The 17,704-nt window shown below is 40.2% G+C and overlaps 3 protein-coding genes across 5 annotated transcripts in view; all 3 read left to right on the plus strand.

Annotated features, from left to right (window-relative positions):
• The first annotated feature begins 4,264 nt into the window (after positions 1-4,264).
• Positions 4,265-11,299, plus strand: haus8 (HAUS augmin like complex subunit 8). Its single transcript, XM_010871716.4, has 10 exons — positions 4,265-4,475; positions 4,779-4,873; positions 4,957-5,018; positions 5,136-5,268; positions 5,420-5,530; positions 5,624-5,730; positions 5,811-5,969; positions 6,053-6,194; positions 6,892-7,033; positions 11,034-11,299. The coding sequence occupies exons 1-10, from the start codon at positions 4,411-4,413 to the stop codon at positions 11,158-11,160; spliced, it is 1,143 nt and encodes a 380-aa protein (XP_010870018.2). The 5' UTR covers positions 4,265-4,410; the 3' UTR covers positions 11,161-11,299.
• Positions 11,300-12,407: 1,108 nt separating this feature from the next.
• On the plus strand, positions 12,408-15,443 carry sac3d1 (SAC3 domain containing 1). Its single transcript, XM_010871717.3, has 4 exons — positions 12,408-12,693; positions 13,067-13,457; positions 13,709-13,985; positions 14,862-15,443. Exons 1-4 carry the CDS (start codon positions 12,668-12,670, stop codon positions 15,323-15,325), a joined length of 1,158 nt encoding a protein of 385 aa, XP_010870019.2. The 5' UTR covers positions 12,408-12,667; the 3' UTR covers positions 15,326-15,443.
• A 1,504-nt stretch (positions 15,444-16,947) lies between these two features.
• Positions 16,948-17,704, plus strand: part of cpamd8 (C3 and PZP like alpha-2-macroglobulin domain containing 8) — a 49,971-nt gene continuing 49,214 nt past the window's right edge. For all 3 annotated transcript variants that reach the window (XM_034293818.1, XM_034293820.1, XM_034293819.1), the window contains exon 1: positions 16,948-17,550. In XM_034293818.1, the coding sequence (XP_034149709.1) occupies positions 17,465-17,550 (86 nt within the window). In that variant the 5' untranslated portion in view covers positions 16,948-17,464. The remainder of the gene's footprint in view (positions 17,551-17,704) is intronic.

Consider the following 17,704-nt stretch of genomic DNA (forward strand, 5'->3'; position numbering starts at 1 on the left):
TTCGGATCGTTCGAGTCATTTCGTACATTTGGGTCATTAATATTCATAGCAACGCAACCCCGAACGAATGCTCAATCGTATTGACATGTTTAGATGTGGTCCAGGCGACCGCATTATGATTATGTATAGGCAGGTGTGGGCAGTATTTAGGATACATATATAAAATACGTATTTCAAATGCAAAATACGATTTTGTCATTTGTATTTGATAGGATTGATGAAAATGGCTTCATATTTTGTAATGGCAATGTAAATACTTTAGTGTTTTGTAGTTGAAAAATACTTTATGAGAAGTCTACATGATAAAAATGCCATCATAAAAATGTCTCTGATTGGTGCATACTTGTGATTTGGCCAGACCTGTTGAGATCAGAACAGAAAATGTATACGAGGGTCAAGGTTGGAAACGTGTAGGTTGACCGCTTTCCATCGATTTTTTGCATTAATTGTAAAAAAAAATATTTTACAGTTCATGTTAAGTTTTGGTGTTCATTTTAGTAGCCTAGGCTCAATCATTTACCAATTTACATTATGTTCTAGCTATGTGACCCGAGTAGCAGCCATCACAGTTAACGTTAACTTGCTACTTTCAGCCAGTTTTCGTCGGTTGTGCATGAAAAATAATAAAGCGTTTCAGTGTTGTACCACATTACATTGTAATGCCACGATATGGTGTAACTTGTTGAATGAACACGTGTGGCTTAGTGTCAACAGTCATTCAATCACACACTCTCTCACCCACACTAGTTAGACAGTTTTTGGTAGAACTTTTGAACTGTTTTGGAATGCCTGGTCTGTAGTATTCTCTATTGGAGATGAAGTAAATGTTCTTCTTACACTATTACTGTGTATGTGTCCTCTATGCCGATATTTTGAGGCACTCAATAGATGCATTGGTTGGAGTTGGGTTAATACTCTTTGACAAGTTCTATTTCTACTTTCTGATTACGTTTCTAGCTACATTTAAAATAACAAAATATTGATCATTTAATTGTAGACAAAGTGCTAAATGTTTGTTTTCAACTTCCAAATAGGTGTCCAATGATTAATAAATAAATAATTGATTGCTAAATGATGGTACCCTAATTGAAGTACACAGACAATTGCTCTCTTATGCTTCCTGACAGATTCTTCTCTAGTTTTGTGTGTTTCCTAAGGTCCTTGTCACTACTGGGTGCATGAGGCGGCACCAGTAGCCCATTCAGGTTCCACAGGTCGTCCAGCAACTCCAGGATGGCACATCCATACGTGCCATCACAAGAAGGTTTGGCATCAGGGCCCGATTTCCTCTAGTGGGACCTGTGCTCCCAGCCCCGTGCACCTCAAGCTCAATCGGCATTTACCAGTAAATGCCAGAATTGTCAGGTCTGACATTGGTGCCCTATTCTCTTCACAGATGGGAGCTGATTCACACTGAGCATGTGACAGACGTGAAAGAGTCTGGAGACACCGTGGTGAAAGTTACGCTGCCTGCAACATCATCCAGCATGACCGATTTGGCAGTGGGTCAGTGATGGTCTGGGGAGGTATATCCTCGGGGGGGGGGGTCGCAAATACCTCAGCGTGCTAGCCAACGGTGCCCTGACTGTTGTGAGGTACCGGGAAGAAATCCTCAGACACATCGTCAGAACTTACGCTGGTGCAGTGGGCTCTGGGTTTCTCCTGGTGCAGAACAATGCCGGCCTCATGTCGCCAGAGTGTGTAGGCTGTTCCTGGAAGACAAAGGTATTGAAGCCATTGACTGGTCCTCATGTTCCCCAGACCTGAATCCAATTGTGAACCTCTGGGATGTTATGTATTGGTGCATCTGACACAGCCAAGTAGCGCCACAGACTGTCCAGGAGCTCACTGATGCCTTAATCCAGGTCTGGGTGGCGATCCCCCAGGACACCATACGTCGTCTCATCAGGAGCATGCCCAGATGTTGTCGGGAGTACATACAGGAACGTGGGGGCCATACACACTACTGAGTCACATTATGAGTTGCTGTGATGAAATGCATGCAAGTTGGAACAGGCTGTGATTTCAATTGTTTACTTTGATTGTCGGTGTGAGTTCAAATCCAGCCCTCATTCGGTTGCTGGTTTTGGTTTCCATTGACCGCTGTTACTTTCAAGTTCAAGTTCAGTTTTCTCTGTTCTCAATGAATTACACAATTTTGGTTACTTTAAAAATAACCTTAATCTGGGTGATCACAGGTATATGTGAATATTCAATCTGTTAACTGGTTGCCTATCTCAGATTTATCACATGACTCGTTAGGCAGAGAAAAGCTGTTGCTATCAAACATTGTCTGCTTAATCAACAGAGTATGGATGGGTCAAAGCGTCCGGCAAGTGGAAGGGTTAGTGCAGCAGGGTATGTGCCGGAATTTGCAGGTGGCCCAGAGAATGACAAACCAGGTGTCGGTATACAGCTCTGGGATAAATTAAGAGACCACTTCAAAATTATCAGTTTCTCTGGTTTGACTATTCATAGGTATGTGTATGGGTAAAATGAACAGTTTGGTTTTATTCTATAAACTAATGAAAACATTACACCCAAATAAAAATATTGTCATTTAGAGTATTTATTTGTAGAAAATAAAAACTGGTCAAAATAACCCGAAAAATATGCATTGTTTTCAGACCTCATATAATGCAAAGAAATACTAATGTTTTAACTAAGGAAGAGTTCAGAAATCAATATTTGGTGGAATAACCCTGATTTTTAATCACTGCTTTCATGCGTCTAGGCATGCCCTCCACCAGTCTTTCACATTGCTGTTGGCTGACTTTATGCCACTCCTGGCACAAAAATTCAAGTAGCTCAGCTTGGTTTGATTGCTTGTCATCCATCTTCCTCTTGATCAAATTCCAGAGGTTTTCAACAGGGTTCAGGTATAGAGATTGGGCTGCCCATGACAGGGTCTTGATCTGGTGGTCCTACATCCACACATTGATTGTCCTGTCTGTGTGGCATGGAGCAATGTCCTGCTGGAAAAAACAATTCTCAAGAGTTGGGAAACGTTGTCACGGCAGAAGGAAGCAGTGTTCTTCCAGGATAACCTTGTACTTGGCTTGATTCAGGCGTCCTTCACAAACACAAATCTGCCCGATTCCAGCCGTGCTAAAGCATTCTCAGATCATCAACGATCCTCCACCAAATTTCACAGTGGGTGCGAGACACTGTGGCTTGTAGGCCTCTCCATGTCTTCATCTAACCATTAGGTGACGAGGTGTTTGACTCGTCAGAGAAGTTTACCTTACTCCATTCCTCTACGGTCCAATCCTTATGGTCTTCTGCAAACTTCAGCCTAGCTCTTCTTTGCTTCTCATTGATGAAGGGCTTTTTTCTAGCTTTGCACAACTTCAGCCCTGCCCCTAGGAGCCTGTTTCAAACCGTCCTCGCCGTGCACTTCACCCCAGATGCTGTTCTTTTTATAGGTCACTTGATGTCATTCTATGGTTGTTGAGTGACAGGTAAACAACAGTACCTCATTAAGTAAAATGAGGTGTGCCAGACACTGGAATGGAATGGCTGCCATACATGAAAGAAAAATTAGGAGTGGTCTCTTAATTTTTTCCAGAGCTGTATATGGCCGAGGTGGTGGCAATGATTCTTCGGTTGAGGTGGGTGGAGGAGCTGAGACCATTGAGAGTGGTGGAGTGTTCCGTCTCAGCAGCAGTGTTAAGATGCTTACAGACTGGAAGGTCAGATAGATGTGAGTTGTTGGTGGAGATGATGATGGTGTTGTTGTTGTGGTTAGAGAGGATTGGGGTGGCGGTTCAGTTCTGCTGGGTGCTGGCTCATGTTGGTGTGGAGGGTATTGAAGTGGCTGACTAGGAGTGAGTGTATGTAGGAGTGTGCAAGTGCTGTTAGGATGGGGTGCAATTTAAACATTGATAAAGGGGGTGGATTATGAATATTGGCAGAGGAAGTGGGGTGGTTGCAGGAAGTGGAGAGGGTATTATGGGGTGCAGAGGGCGGTGAGGCTAGAGAAGGAATATGGGGTGTAGGATAGAAGAGGGAATTTGGGGTTGACTAAAGTTAGGGCATACAGGACTGAACTCACCATTGAAGGTGATAGGTAAGCATGAAGTCTGTGTGATGTGTGTCTAGTGGGGGCAACAGTTGAACATGTGTTGTATTGTGAGCAGTATGATATTGAGAGGGAAAGGTTGTATGAGAATGTTAGAGGGGAGGGTAAGAAGTGGGCTGTAGATGGGTTGCGGGAAGAGGAGTAGGGTGGGGTGTGGTGGTGGCAATGGCTGTGTCTCTTTCTCAGGGAGACAGGTTTGAGCAGGAGGATATGCAGTAGGTAGGTCGTGACCGGTCTCACACTCCGGTACAGTAGGTGGCAGTATATGCACTTTTCAATTGGATGCGAGCTGCCAATAAATTAAAAGACGCGGTTCCCTTGAAAGGAAAATGGCTTCACGAAGACAATCATCAGTTCCTAAAAGTCAGAAACCTACTCGAGCAGATTCAAAAAGGTAAAAAACACTGTTCAAACCAAATATTAGTTTTATGTTTACCAAAGCTTAATGTAAGAGCATAAGAATGAGCGGTTAAGAATGGCCTTCTACCTTGGCTTGAGTTAGCTTCGATCGCAAAGAATTGTCTTCTAATATCTTAGTTATTGTATTATTTGTTGTCGGCATCCTTAGCTGCTTGACATACGTGAAGAAAAAAAACATACCTAGCAACTTACGAGCTCGGCAAAAACAAGTGTACCTAAATTACATTTTCTCTCAGTCTCAAACACTTTAAACTTGGTCATTCTACATTATTTTCAGTTCCAAAGTTGTAAGTGAAAACGTCAAGAGCAACAATAGTGGAACTGGAAACACCAGTAAAGGAAACATTAGTGGAGCTGGACATAAAATAAAATGTAAGTTTGAAATGACTATTTAATGCGACTTTTTTAGTTATCAGTATTTTTTATGTTATAAGTAATAGTACCCTAAATTTCAGCTGCTGGAACAATCGTTAAGTCTCGATATCTGCAACCTGTCGAAAAGGCACCAGCCTCTAAGGTACCATTTGAGTTAATATCCTGTTTTTTATTCATTAAAATTATTACATTTTATTACATTTTTGTTAAATAGTTCTCTCTAAATATCAACTAATTTAACCCATGTAATGTTTCATAGAACAATTCCCTCACCAATGAGTCTACCTTCGTACTACAAAGGCCGGCCTCGCCTAAACCAGGAGGTGTTACACCACGGGTGGCCTCTCCCGCAAGGCGTTCCATGGCTCCTCAGTCACTTCGTAATCAAACTCGTAAGGGCTCCCTGTGATGACTGATGTTTTTTTGTCAATACTCAAATGTGGTCAACTTGTTTATTTTTCCTGTCTTTGGCTATTACGGTTTGTTTTATTCTAGAGAGTCTGAGATCATGTATGTTTACCTATCATGCTTTTTATCCTCTAGAAATGATGTCTAGTGTCTTTGAGGCTTCACAACTAGGAACAAGTATTTTGCAATCTACAACCGTAGATGGTCATTGTTTTCGCCCCGACTTTGATGTCTCTGTCATTAAAGGTAAATTGTTCTTATTATGATCATGTTGATAACAAACAAACATTTGAGCATCAACCGTAACAGTTAACATGCTATGCCTCACCTATAATACAGAAAAGACAGTGTTACAAAATGCAGCAGTAGAACATGAAAGAAACGATCAACAAAAAAAGAGACTCCTAGAGATGCAGACATTCTTGTTGGCCTACCTCACAGCCAAGGTAATCATTGTCTTAACTAAGTAAACTTTTAAATAATAAATGTCATTGGTACTTCACCCTTAAGGACTTAACCTTTTCAGATGGAGAATAATAGCCATAGGTTAAAAGTGGAGGCTGAAGGGCGTATTCTAGCTGTGATGGAGGAAGAGGAACAGCTACGAAAGGAAGTCCATGAGAAGAAGCGCATGTACCACCTCCTGGAGAAGAACAAGCAGCTGGATGACCTCCTTGATTTACAGGTTTAAATTATTGTGAACGTTATTGTTTTATGTGTGTCATTATGGGATTGTTGTTTGAATTATCGTAAATGGTATCGTTTCAGATCACCGTTCTAACTCCATTGGCAGATGCCGCCAAGCAGTTCACACAGGACTACAAAGATTTTGCCAGTGCAGTGGACACTACATGCCATGAGCTTCCAGTGAAAAACTTTTATATTGAGGGGGACAGAATGGAGTTTCTTGGTTGGTATTTGGATATTCCATTCAAAATTGTCTACATTGTATTTTTTTTATTTTTATGTTGCTTGTTTACTTTATAGTGCTGCTATGTTTGCGCCTCACTTTGTTTTGCTGCAGTGCTGTTTTCTTTCTTCCATATTTTTGGCACTGAATGCCAAAAATATGGAAGATCTTCCACCAAAACCTTAGATGAAAGGGAACCTGAAGGAACAGTTAACACACTGTTGATACATATTGCATTTATTTATTAAAGAAATGTAAGTAACATTCAATGCCCTTCTGTGCAAAAGTGAACACCCATGATTGCACATGGTTTACTTCAAAAGCCATATGCGCTGCAAAGGAGGTCTATTCATTCCATTGCCCGTGTCTTTCTGAGGAAGTCATGAACACTGACCTTAGCTGAGGTGAGATGCCAGAAGATCTCTGTTGTAGGGTTCTTTTTGACTTTCTGGATGATTTCACACCTTGCTTGTGGGAGTCCAGACAATTGCAGTAAGAGTGAGCGGATATCTTAAATGTGGTAATCTGAGACTAGGCTAACTCAAGCTTTCATTTTGTTAACATTGATTACCTTGTCCAACTACATTAGGCCTGTTTCAGTTGACTGTTGGTAACTAAAGATTAAGATGGCTGGCAGAATTAACACTAACATAGAATTTTATTTCATTATATGCTAAAATGTTTTTTACCCATACAGATAAAACCACTGCTAACCTGAAGGAGATTGAGGAAGTGTTACTGCAGTGCACACAGGGAGCTGAGCATGGCAATGATAAATCTGCTGAGTCCCTGAGAGGAATGCAAGCTGCTGCGCAAGACATCAGCGATCAGCTCTCGGGGTAAAACAATACATAACATCATCAGAACATAAACCTCTGCGCAATTACAAAAATTGGCCACTAGATTACTGCTAGCTTAACTCTCAGCATACCATCAATTAGGGTTGCACGATTTTGACAAAATGTGATAGTGAAATTGATCAGGAATATTGCGATAATGATATTAATTTCCGTATTCTTAAACATATGTAAAAAATGCCTTTGCACTTGCATTTGCCTTCATTGCACATCTTTACATCCCACTCGTACTTACATTATACTTAGTAGTCAATTTTCTGCCCTCTTCTGTTAGCACTTCTGATTAGATGCTAACTGCATTTTGTTGTACTGTACTTGTACTGTTCAATGACAAAGTTGAATAATCTAAAGTTTTTCTTAGTATATGCCCCCAAGTTTAGTCTCTACAGTAGAGGAACACTTGTCAACTCTCAAACCGGGCCAATCACAGGTATTTCGTTTTTAGACTGTACCTAGTCAACACTAAAAGCAAAATCATTTTGAAAATATAAAAACAAATGATCGCATGGACACAGACTGCAAACTAGCTACACAAAGCTTTGTAGGCTACCGCAAAGGGAATCTGAACGCTGTTCACTAGAAGAGCCCAGTGTTTCAGCCTATGTAAGGGTGCCTATTGTATTTCTTGGCAGCGCACACTGCCTTTTACTTTTTTTAAATTAAATCTCAAATCTAGTGCAAAGGCATTTAAGAAGCATTGCCTCTATAGCTAATACCGGACACTCATTAATTCTTTATCGCGCAGTCTTCTAGACTCCCGACTCAATTTAATGCCAAGATCTTTTTATTTTGGATTATACTTTTGTAATGCAATTTGGGACGTGGATCAACATTACTGTTAGTCTATCACGAAACTTTTTGGCCACTAATGTGTCCTATTTGATCACCATTGTTTTGTCTCCCTGAGCCACACTGGCCTTACTTTTCTGTCCTTTCTTTTGCTCATCTGACTCACTTCTCTCTTTTCTTTCGCTTCTCCCCAACAAACAATATTACGTTGTCACGACATAGCGAGACAGTCTGTTTTCGTACCGGTTACGTAACTATCTGACGTTGCAGCAACCGGAAAAGTTAAGTTCCTATTTTGGTTGGTGTCATTTCAGGTGATATTTCGTCACCTGTACTTCGTGACGACGTTATGTAATTAAGGTTGCCTGTTTGTCATTTGCTTACCAATGGCAGGTTTGCAGTATTTGGTTATGCAATGCTTATTTTTGCACTAGCAAAATGTATTTGGTCTAGGTACAGCTACTTTAGCTATCCTTCCTGTTACCTTCTACTCATGGTCCTTTGCAGCATCAACCATATCCCATTAACATGGTGGTTCTATTTAAAAAATAAGACTGAGTTAACTCAGTTTGTTTTCTGCTTTATATTCCTACATTCCAGAATGTTCCTGCTGATTTTTCAAGTATATGCCAATATAATCTCCTGCTCTTTTTAAAGCACAAACCACATAGTCAACCCAACTAGATATTTTGCTCATGTAGTCATTTCCCAGCAAACAATATTGCATTGTCACAGCGTACTGACAGGGTATCTTACATTTAGAACCAGTTTGATAATGATCTTACATAAATACAACTTGAATGCAATTTATTTAAAGTAACCCATTTGTAATTGGTGAAACAATATTTTGTACCATGTATTTTAATATTAGGATTTTTGTTTTCCTGATCTCAGTCTACATATATTCCTTGAGACTCACCAAAATATTAAGGGTACATTGTCTTTATGATGACAAAAGCTAAAGTTGCTCTGCATTTTTTATGCATCACATAGTGATACCCCAATAACTAGAGAAAGTGAAATATTACTTAAAATTAAAGAACACACAAGCCAATTATATCAATAAGCTATCAATACATTTTGCTTACCCTAAAGCTGCATAAATAAAACACTAACAAACGTATTGCACCATGCGTCTTGTAAGCCTTACAGCATTATTTTATTGATCATCTGTGTTTACAGCCACTTCAGTTGCTTGCTCTGTGGTTCTTCTTAGTCAGGGAAAGCTGCAGTGATAAATGAGAATGCATATTAAGGATTTCAACGTTTAAAATATGACTACAAAATTGTGTACTTCCTCGAATCTGCTTAGCAGATTTTCCGTGTCAAAATGATCTTGCGCTGGAAGTTAATATTTTAATGTTCCACTCGGTAGCCTAGTGCACATTACCTCAATAAAGTACTCGACGTAAATACTTTGAAAACATGATGATTATCGCGTTCTTAGTCACACCTCGAATACTCAAACTCGATTTGAGGATTTATTTCTGTCCCAGCAAGTGAAACACTTATTGCACTGAGCTCAGCCTGGCTGGTGGGGAAAAAACAACCAATCAAGCTAGCTAGCTACAGTTCTCTACATTCGATGATAACCGCTAGTTCTCTACATTCGATGATAACCACCAAAGTGATTTTAGCTAATTTGTCAGATAGCCATCTGCTTTGTAAAGAAGTTAAATAAGCTTACCTGAGATTCCTGGTCCAGAAATGATTACACGGAGCTCCAGAAATTGTCGGCTTAACGAGCTAAGCAGATGTTTAAGTAGTCGTACAGTAGTGTTAGCCAGGTACGTTACTGTAACAGAACTTGCTCTACCATGATTACATTTCTTAATAGAAAAAAATGATAAATTCGAAAAAACTATGAAAGCGTCTGAAACCTTAACACTACCAATAATAGCTATTGGGCTAACCACAGTAGAAGAGTACTTGTGAAAATTCTGGTTTAGTCGTGTCTGTGAGTTATCTTAAACGGGAGTAGTTTAACACATCAGAAGTATATACAGCCATAGCTGAGGTAAACTTCTCACGAGTACATATACTACAGCGAAGACAGGGCGGGACCCTCGAGCTGCGGCTCGTGCACAGTGAATGAGTGTATGTCTTCCATCTGGTATTATGAGAGATTAGGCTACATGGCATTTTAATTGAGTAATTGCGTGTATTGGAATATTCTTGTTTCTTCAGCTGAACTCTGAAATCGTTTAACTTCTCCATTTGTAGTTCCATAAGATCGTTACCAAACTGGTACGTACGTTTTTACATTGTCATTTTGTCTTTTAATTGCGTTTCTGCGACGTCCTGAGCAGGTGAGGAAGATGTAGTCATTTAATTACCTTCGGACAACGTTGTAAGAAGGTCATGTCACGAAATTACCAATCCATTACGTCACGGTTTGTCATGGTTACATAACGTGTTTGCTGGGTCTGACTTGTTTCGGTGTCTGTCTACACTTATACGAGTCATGTATTATGCTCCATAAGGTATGTTTGTGTAGTGGACCAGTGCGCTCAAACTAGCATGTGACAGGGCTATAGGCCCAATGAAACATGATCATTATATAGCGGTCTCAAGTTGGTTCTAAATCAAACACATCTAAGCCACGCAGCCAAAGGACGCATCTCTCCACAAAATAAACGGTTCCGTGACATGATATTGCGAACGTGATATTGCGATAACGGTATCGAGTAAAGATATCGTGCACACTTACTATCAATATGCACCAGTAATTCACCTGTATAACTGATCCCTTAGCCACTCCCTTATTTGGATAGCATGGTTTTGTCATGGTTTAGGTTATTGTAACCAGCAGTTTTCAGGATAAGTGACCAGAATGGTCAAGATGACAATTTGTCTGACTTTCTATTTGAAAATTCTGTATAACTCAAATAAAACCTGAATTTCCTAATTTACCCTGGCCAATCTGCTGTGGATGTAGCCTAAACTACATTGTTTAAATTGAGAAAATGTGTAGAATACACTTATACACTCACTGCATTTTATCTGCAGCCAATGTTGTTTTCTTGTCTTATATAAAATTTAATTTGTTTTTTTGGTGTAGTAATTATGCCATGGAGCCTGGTCACAATGTATCACTTCCAGGCACACAACATAGTCCAAATAAGTGATTAACATTCAATCATTGACTGTGTAGTGGGTTTGTTAGTTGATAACAGAATTTGCATCTTCACAGGGGGTTTTCAGAGTTGTTGGAGCTGTCATCACTTGTCAGTCGGGAGAATGTGCAGATCCAGCAGGCCTTGGAGGAGGAGCAGATTGGCTTGATTAGAACTCAGGAGCTTTACTGTCCAAAGCTGTGAAGTAGCATTGGGAACATCGTAAAAGCATGTATAATATCTATAGTGTTTATAAACATAGTAATTTTTGCTTAATCACATTCATTGGGAATCTTGTGAATGGGAGTTTTGTATAACTTTGTAATAAATTGTACACCTTTTGTTTAATAGTTATTTTATTCAATAACACATTCTTAGTGTGTTTCGGTATTTGTTAAAATTGTACACATTAGTATTTTTGTATTTGCACAAGACTTCTGTTGAAGCGGTGTGAGAAATCAGATATGCTGAAAACTGATTTTAACGTTAACTGCAACAGAGTTTGAAATGTCCCCTATTTCCTAGTTCTGACTAGCATGTGAAAGGGTCATAGCTAGAAGTTGTAGCATATCGTACTACGGCCCTGAACTTTAAAGTGAATTTGATAATTATGCTGTCCAACTAGACAGATTTTTTTAAAGAAAGTTATGCTTTATTGTTGTGTGAGGGTGAAGCGACTTGGAATATTGCTAATCAGTGTCCTATTATATTAAAATTAGCTAACATTCATGCAACTAAAGGATCTGTGGAATAAGGTCCATCCATTTGGGCTTTCACTTCTACTGAGCAAAGCAGTCATGTGGATGAGTTAAAAGGTGAATAAGTAGTCATTCATGGGTATATTCAATGGTTTATATACAAATCATCACTACGGTAAATCCTCCATGGATCTGTCATTGCACACTTCTATTCATTAAATGGCAGTCGTGTACCTACAGCTGGACAATATTTCATTGTTAGTGTGTCAAATATGTTTTCATCACTCATGCAAGAATTGGCAAAAGTAGCAAATAACAGAATTCAATCAAATGTAATCATAATAAACAGATTGATCCACAGTAGAACAACCACTCGTGTAATACTTTTATTCCCAAATGTAAAGCTTAAATTTAAACCTTAGAACTGAAAGTGATCCCTGCCTCATGGCAAAATTCAACTGCAGTCATGTGTCTAAACTCCAGTGGATGTGAGGTGGTCTTAAATGTTATCCACTTAAATACATCTTTGGGTCAGGCTTAAAGCTCTTTGGTCAGATTCCTCGTGATGTGTGTAGTGAGTTAGTGATTTTCATACATATTATATTTTTGCTAATTTGAGCCTCTCGATAGATCATAGATAAGGAGGGATTAATCATATTGAACAAAGTATTACGTTCCTGCCTATCATATATGATCGATAAATCACGTTCAGGTTAGTCATTCTGTGTCACGTGGTTGCCGATCTGATCGTCACAAAAATCTTGTATTAGACAAGCAATTGCACATTTTCTGGAAGTACCTAATGTCAATACGAAAACTTCGGATATTACAAAGAACAATTTCTCTGAAGTGCATTTACCCACAAATCACCACGCGAAACGTGCGAGTAACAACGTCATTACGATTCCGTTGCGACTTGCAGTCTCTCGGCTAGTATCCCTGGCGAACTTGTAAAGGAATGGTTTTGATCTTTTTCAACACGGCCATATTCTGGAAGTGACGAATTTTGACCTATGAACAACAGAGCATCCCGTCGCATGTGAGTTTTTATTTGATTTGATCGGCCTATATTTCTATATCCAAATTTTAATAGAAACCGGAAGTTATAAGTACTTTAGCGGGGTGGAAAGTGGATCATGTACAATCAAGTATCGGTAAAGTAAGCTTACAGCTAGCAAGGTAGTAACATTGGCTAATAAGCAAGGAATGTACACAGCTGTGTTAGTTTCAATTAGCGAGTACTGTAAGTTGACTGGCATTTTCTTAGTATTCAAGTATACCTGGTTCTTTAAAATAGCAGCTTTAATTGACACAATTTCTTTAAAAATGCTTGTATGCAGCGTGCTTTCCTCCGTAACAGTTTATTGAGAGATAATAGAATACATTTAAGAACTCTCTGGTTCCATTAATAGTTCCTACTCCAGGAGAGGGCATGCTGTGGAAAGGGAATGGAGGCAAAAACACAACCAGGGGCAATGGCGAGAAGCGCAGGAGACAATTGAGGAAGAAAAGAAGCAGGATCCAGTACCTAGGGGCACCTGTTTGTGTATGTGTCCTGCGCGCGAGCTGCAACGCAGGGAGGCCCAGAACCTACTGCACCGCTTTGAGGTGTTGGCAGGCAGTGAGAAAGACCGTCGGCCGAGGGCTGACCCCTTGCGCGTGGTTAAGGAGTATGCGAGACCTGCGGCAGGGAAGGACTCCACTCGACCTACTGACTTGCGGCCCCCAGCTGTGCTGCTAAAGACTGTCTGCTACCTCATTGACAACATTGCTACCTCCCCTACTCTCCAGCCATGGATTGATGTTAGTAATCTCGTTTACATTACAGTAACTTAGTTTAGGAGATGCTCTTATCCAGACTGACTTGCTATTGTAAGTGCATATTTTTTTCATTTGGTCTGCTGTGGGAATCGAACACAACCCTTGCATGACAAGTGCCATGCTCTGCCGAGGTACACTGGATGTCCACTGTGTTTCTTCTTAGTGTTTTCCTCAGATTATATTTGAATGCAACGTTTAATTGATGCATTTATTCTTGTTCTGTGTATTTCTAGGTTTACGATTTTGTCTTTGACCGGCTGCGCAGTGTTAGACAGGATATGATCATCCAGAGGGTGTCTGGTCCAGACTGCGTGGCTATTCTGGAGCGGATAGTCCGCTTCCTGATTTACGCCTCCTACCGGCTTTGTGGGGAGCCCCTGCGCCTCTATGACCCCCGCATTAATGACATTCACCTGCAGGAGAGCCTAAGCTGGCTGCTGGAATGTTATACTAGAGGACAGCACCCCAACCAGGAGGAGTTCCAGGCCCTTAGTCTTCTCTACAACCTGGGTAAGTAGCTATCACTGTGTTCACACAGAAGGAAATCAATCTGGGTGGGTTCTTTCAAGTCATTTCTTGGCCTCTATCTTGCAGGCCCATCCATCTGGAGCTTGGGAGTAGAACACACTGCTGGGTAGTGAATTGCAATGTTCATGTAGATAGTTGCCACTCTAAACAGTCACATGATCACTCCATTTAAATGGCCAAGCTCTTCTAAAAACACACATTCCCTAAAAATTCAGACATCACCGCCAATCGAAATCCCATTGAAAATGAAGTGCGGGTGTGCAGCAGGTAGGTTGAAGAGGAGGATGTACTCCTTTCAGTATTTCAATATCCCGCTTGTAACATTATTCTTGTACATTTTCTGCCCTTTTCCATTTGCGTTCATTGCACATTTATACATTCCACTTGTAATATACATATACTTAATACTTGTACATTTTCTGCCCTATTCTATTTGCGCTTCTGGTTAGGTGCTAATTGCATTTCGTTATACTGTACTCGTTCAATGACAAAGTTGAATCTAATCTAATCAATAGGCTTGATTTGGTTGTCACCCCATTTTCTATTCCTTACCCCTCAAATATAGGCTTAACTCAGGACCTAGAAGCCAGTCTCACTCGGTTTTCTTATTGCAACCCTATAATCAGGGACTGATTTAGACCCAAGACACCAGGTTGGTGCAATTAATGATGAGGTAGAACAGAACACTATCAGGCTCCAGACCTTATAGGGTGAGAGTTGAAGGGTTACAAGGTTGTTATTCCAAATAAAAAAACTAGAGAAAAATGTAACCCTTGACCAAGGTACTTTTCTTTCCGTTGTTCTACAGTCCTGTCTTAGAATTCTCATACTTCCTTATTTCCTGTATCATTTGTCCAGGTTCTGGCCGCGCCACACAGCACACCATGGAGCTCCCGGAGCGGATACGCTCCTCCTCTGTTGTGTGTCTGGCCCTTTCACTGAGTCGGGCCTTCATGGAGCGCAACCCTGTACGACTCCTCCGACTGGCTCGTAAACTGGACTTCTTGCAGAGCTGTGCCCTGCATAGACACTTGCAAGCCTGTCGCAGGGACCTTCTGCTGATCTACAGCCACGGACACAGCAGCAGGAATTGCCACTTCCCCCTCCATAAGCTAGCTGACCTCCTGGCTCTGGATGTCCGTCTTACCACCTGTCTGTGCCAGGCCTATGGAGTGGTCATTATCAGGGATGCCGTGGTCTTCTCTAAAACGTCTTTCACTGAGCCAGATGTTGGAAGGCTACAGTGTCCGAACTTCCATGAACTGGTGGAAAATAAGCAGAGTGGCCTAACTATTGGTGGCATCATTCACGGCTGTGCCTGATATCCACAGACATGGACATTTGGATAAACTGGAGCCTGCCTCCACCAAGAAGGCTAACATGCGCTTCACTTTGTATTTTAAGTTGTTTTCTAAATAAACTTGTTTTAATGTACATTCAGAATGTTACATGTTCATGGTGTTCCTGTAGCATTGATGCTCGTTACATGTTAGTGACAGTGTTGTGTGTAATTACAAACTTGCTTTGGACAAATCAAATATCCATTGGTACTTTAAATTAATTTGAGGTACTTTATGTTTAGTATGTCTGAGACCCCAGAAAAAATTCAGGTAATTCCAGATATTTGGGAAGTTCATTGAAATTTCAATATTCTTAAATTCTTGTAAATGAGGGAGATGTGAATTTGGATTACATAACTTAATTGAAATTAAATTGACCCCAACCCTAGATTCAATGTACAAATAATTACATTGGTTGTGTTTCTGTACTGTTTTTACTATAGTTTTTACTTCTAATATTGAGCAGGCCACTAATGGGATATATTTTTTTATGACCAGTATATGCCCCCAGCATTCTTATACAGAAAAGCTGCTGTTTAACATTACCTATTTCAATAACTTTTGACACATTTAAACAAAATTTGGAAGTAAATGTTGCATTTATCAAACAGTTAAGGAAAATTACATTTTTTTTTATCGTCCTTTGGCACTGTATGAAGCACTTATCATCAAAAGCCTGCAAGTGTGATCACTGGAGGTCATTGTCCAGAGAGTACTGCAGTTGTCAGTGCTCACAATTTGCCACTTGATGGGGCCAAAGATTTATCAACAGATTGTGGGCACAGTAAACTTTTCTTACTACAGTGGTGGAAGACCTGATTACCGATGATGCAGAGACCGCCTAAAGGAGGTCAGAGACAATAATCCCTCACTCAAATCTGATGGACTACCGGAAACGAAGTCTCCACAAAACGTTCTGCCGCCACTCCATTAAGAGCATTTTATCAGGCTGCATCAGCACTTGGTATTGGGACCAGAAATCCAGATGCCCTAAATCTAATCCTGTACATAATTTAATAACCCTAATCTGTATGCCTAAACTTACATCTTTAAAGGGTGTCCTGGATCACACGCGCACACACTCTCATCACATTATCTATTCTCTTGCTTCCCCACGTCATACTCCAGCACACTGATGTATTGACATACATTTCTCAAAAAATCCCTGTTAGAATTTTACAGTATTTTCTTTGGTTTTTATTTGAATTATCTTCTCTTTTGTTTTGTTTAGCTCTGGGTAAGCATTTCACTTCTCTACGCCAGCTTTGTTTCTTTACAATGGACGTGACAAATAAAAGGTGGTTTAATTTGATAATTTTTTTTTTCTCTACTCTGCTATTTCTCCTAACACTTATTGAAACAAATCCCCAAGGTAAGAGTTTTGTCGTCCAATATTGAATATAGACCATTTTTTAAATATAATATAGTGAAATTATTAATTAGTGCAATATCTAATACCGAATGCAAAGATAATCAATATACACTAGACTAGAAAGTTTCATCATAGAAAAGAGATTGCTTGTATCTTATTGGTGTTCAGGCCAGGGCAATGGGAGGTAGGGACTTTAAGAATGAACTGTTAATTTGGCATGAACTAGGGCTAGGCTGCAGGAGCTGTTCTGACTCGCACTCGCAGGAACAAAAGCTTTTAAACTTCAAAGACATGAGGAGGCACACGCAGTTGCAGAGGAAATGGACAACACCAATCCACTGGAAATACATTGATAAATATCTCTAACATCCCTTTTATATAGTGCGACGTCTCATGGGGTGGGAGGACACTAGCAATCTGTAATGCTGAAATATGAGAAAACGGAACTAAGCCAGATGAATAAATCACGCAAAAATAGGACTGTATGTGCGCTGAGCTCAGAGGAAAAAAGCCTATTGCCCAGAAACGGGATTTCTCGAAGTGGCATGATAAAAATTTGATCCCCAATTGCCGATTTGAGGCAAACGTTGGCGCTCACACATCAGAGTGCCTCAATGGATAGGCTACGGAAGAATGAGAGGCTGGTCGAAGCAACTGTACATTTTAAGGTTTGAGAACGTTTTTAAGTCTGAACTCTTGAGAGCGACCCTATTACAGCACCGCTCGGCAAACTGAAGGTAATATTGAAAATGCGGAGGTTCTGCTGGACAACGCTGAGTCTCTCGTGGACTTTATTCATCTGTGTCGTCAATAGAAGTTATGCACAAGAAAGACAGTAAGTGGCTGACCTAATTTTATTGTAAATTCGCATGTTTTTCCTGGGAAAAGCAAAACCACTTGCTGAATTCCCAGCTGTGAATCTTTGTGAAATAGATCAGTCACTCAGTTAATGGCACTGCTATTTATGAGTTAATACAATTGTATTATTT

This window comes from Esox lucius, chromosome 8, assembly GCF_011004845.1.
Source record: "Esox lucius isolate fEsoLuc1 chromosome 8, fEsoLuc1.pri, whole genome shotgun sequence".
In the NCBI taxonomy this organism is placed as follows: Eukaryota; Metazoa; Chordata; class Actinopteri; order Esociformes; family Esocidae; genus Esox; species Esox lucius.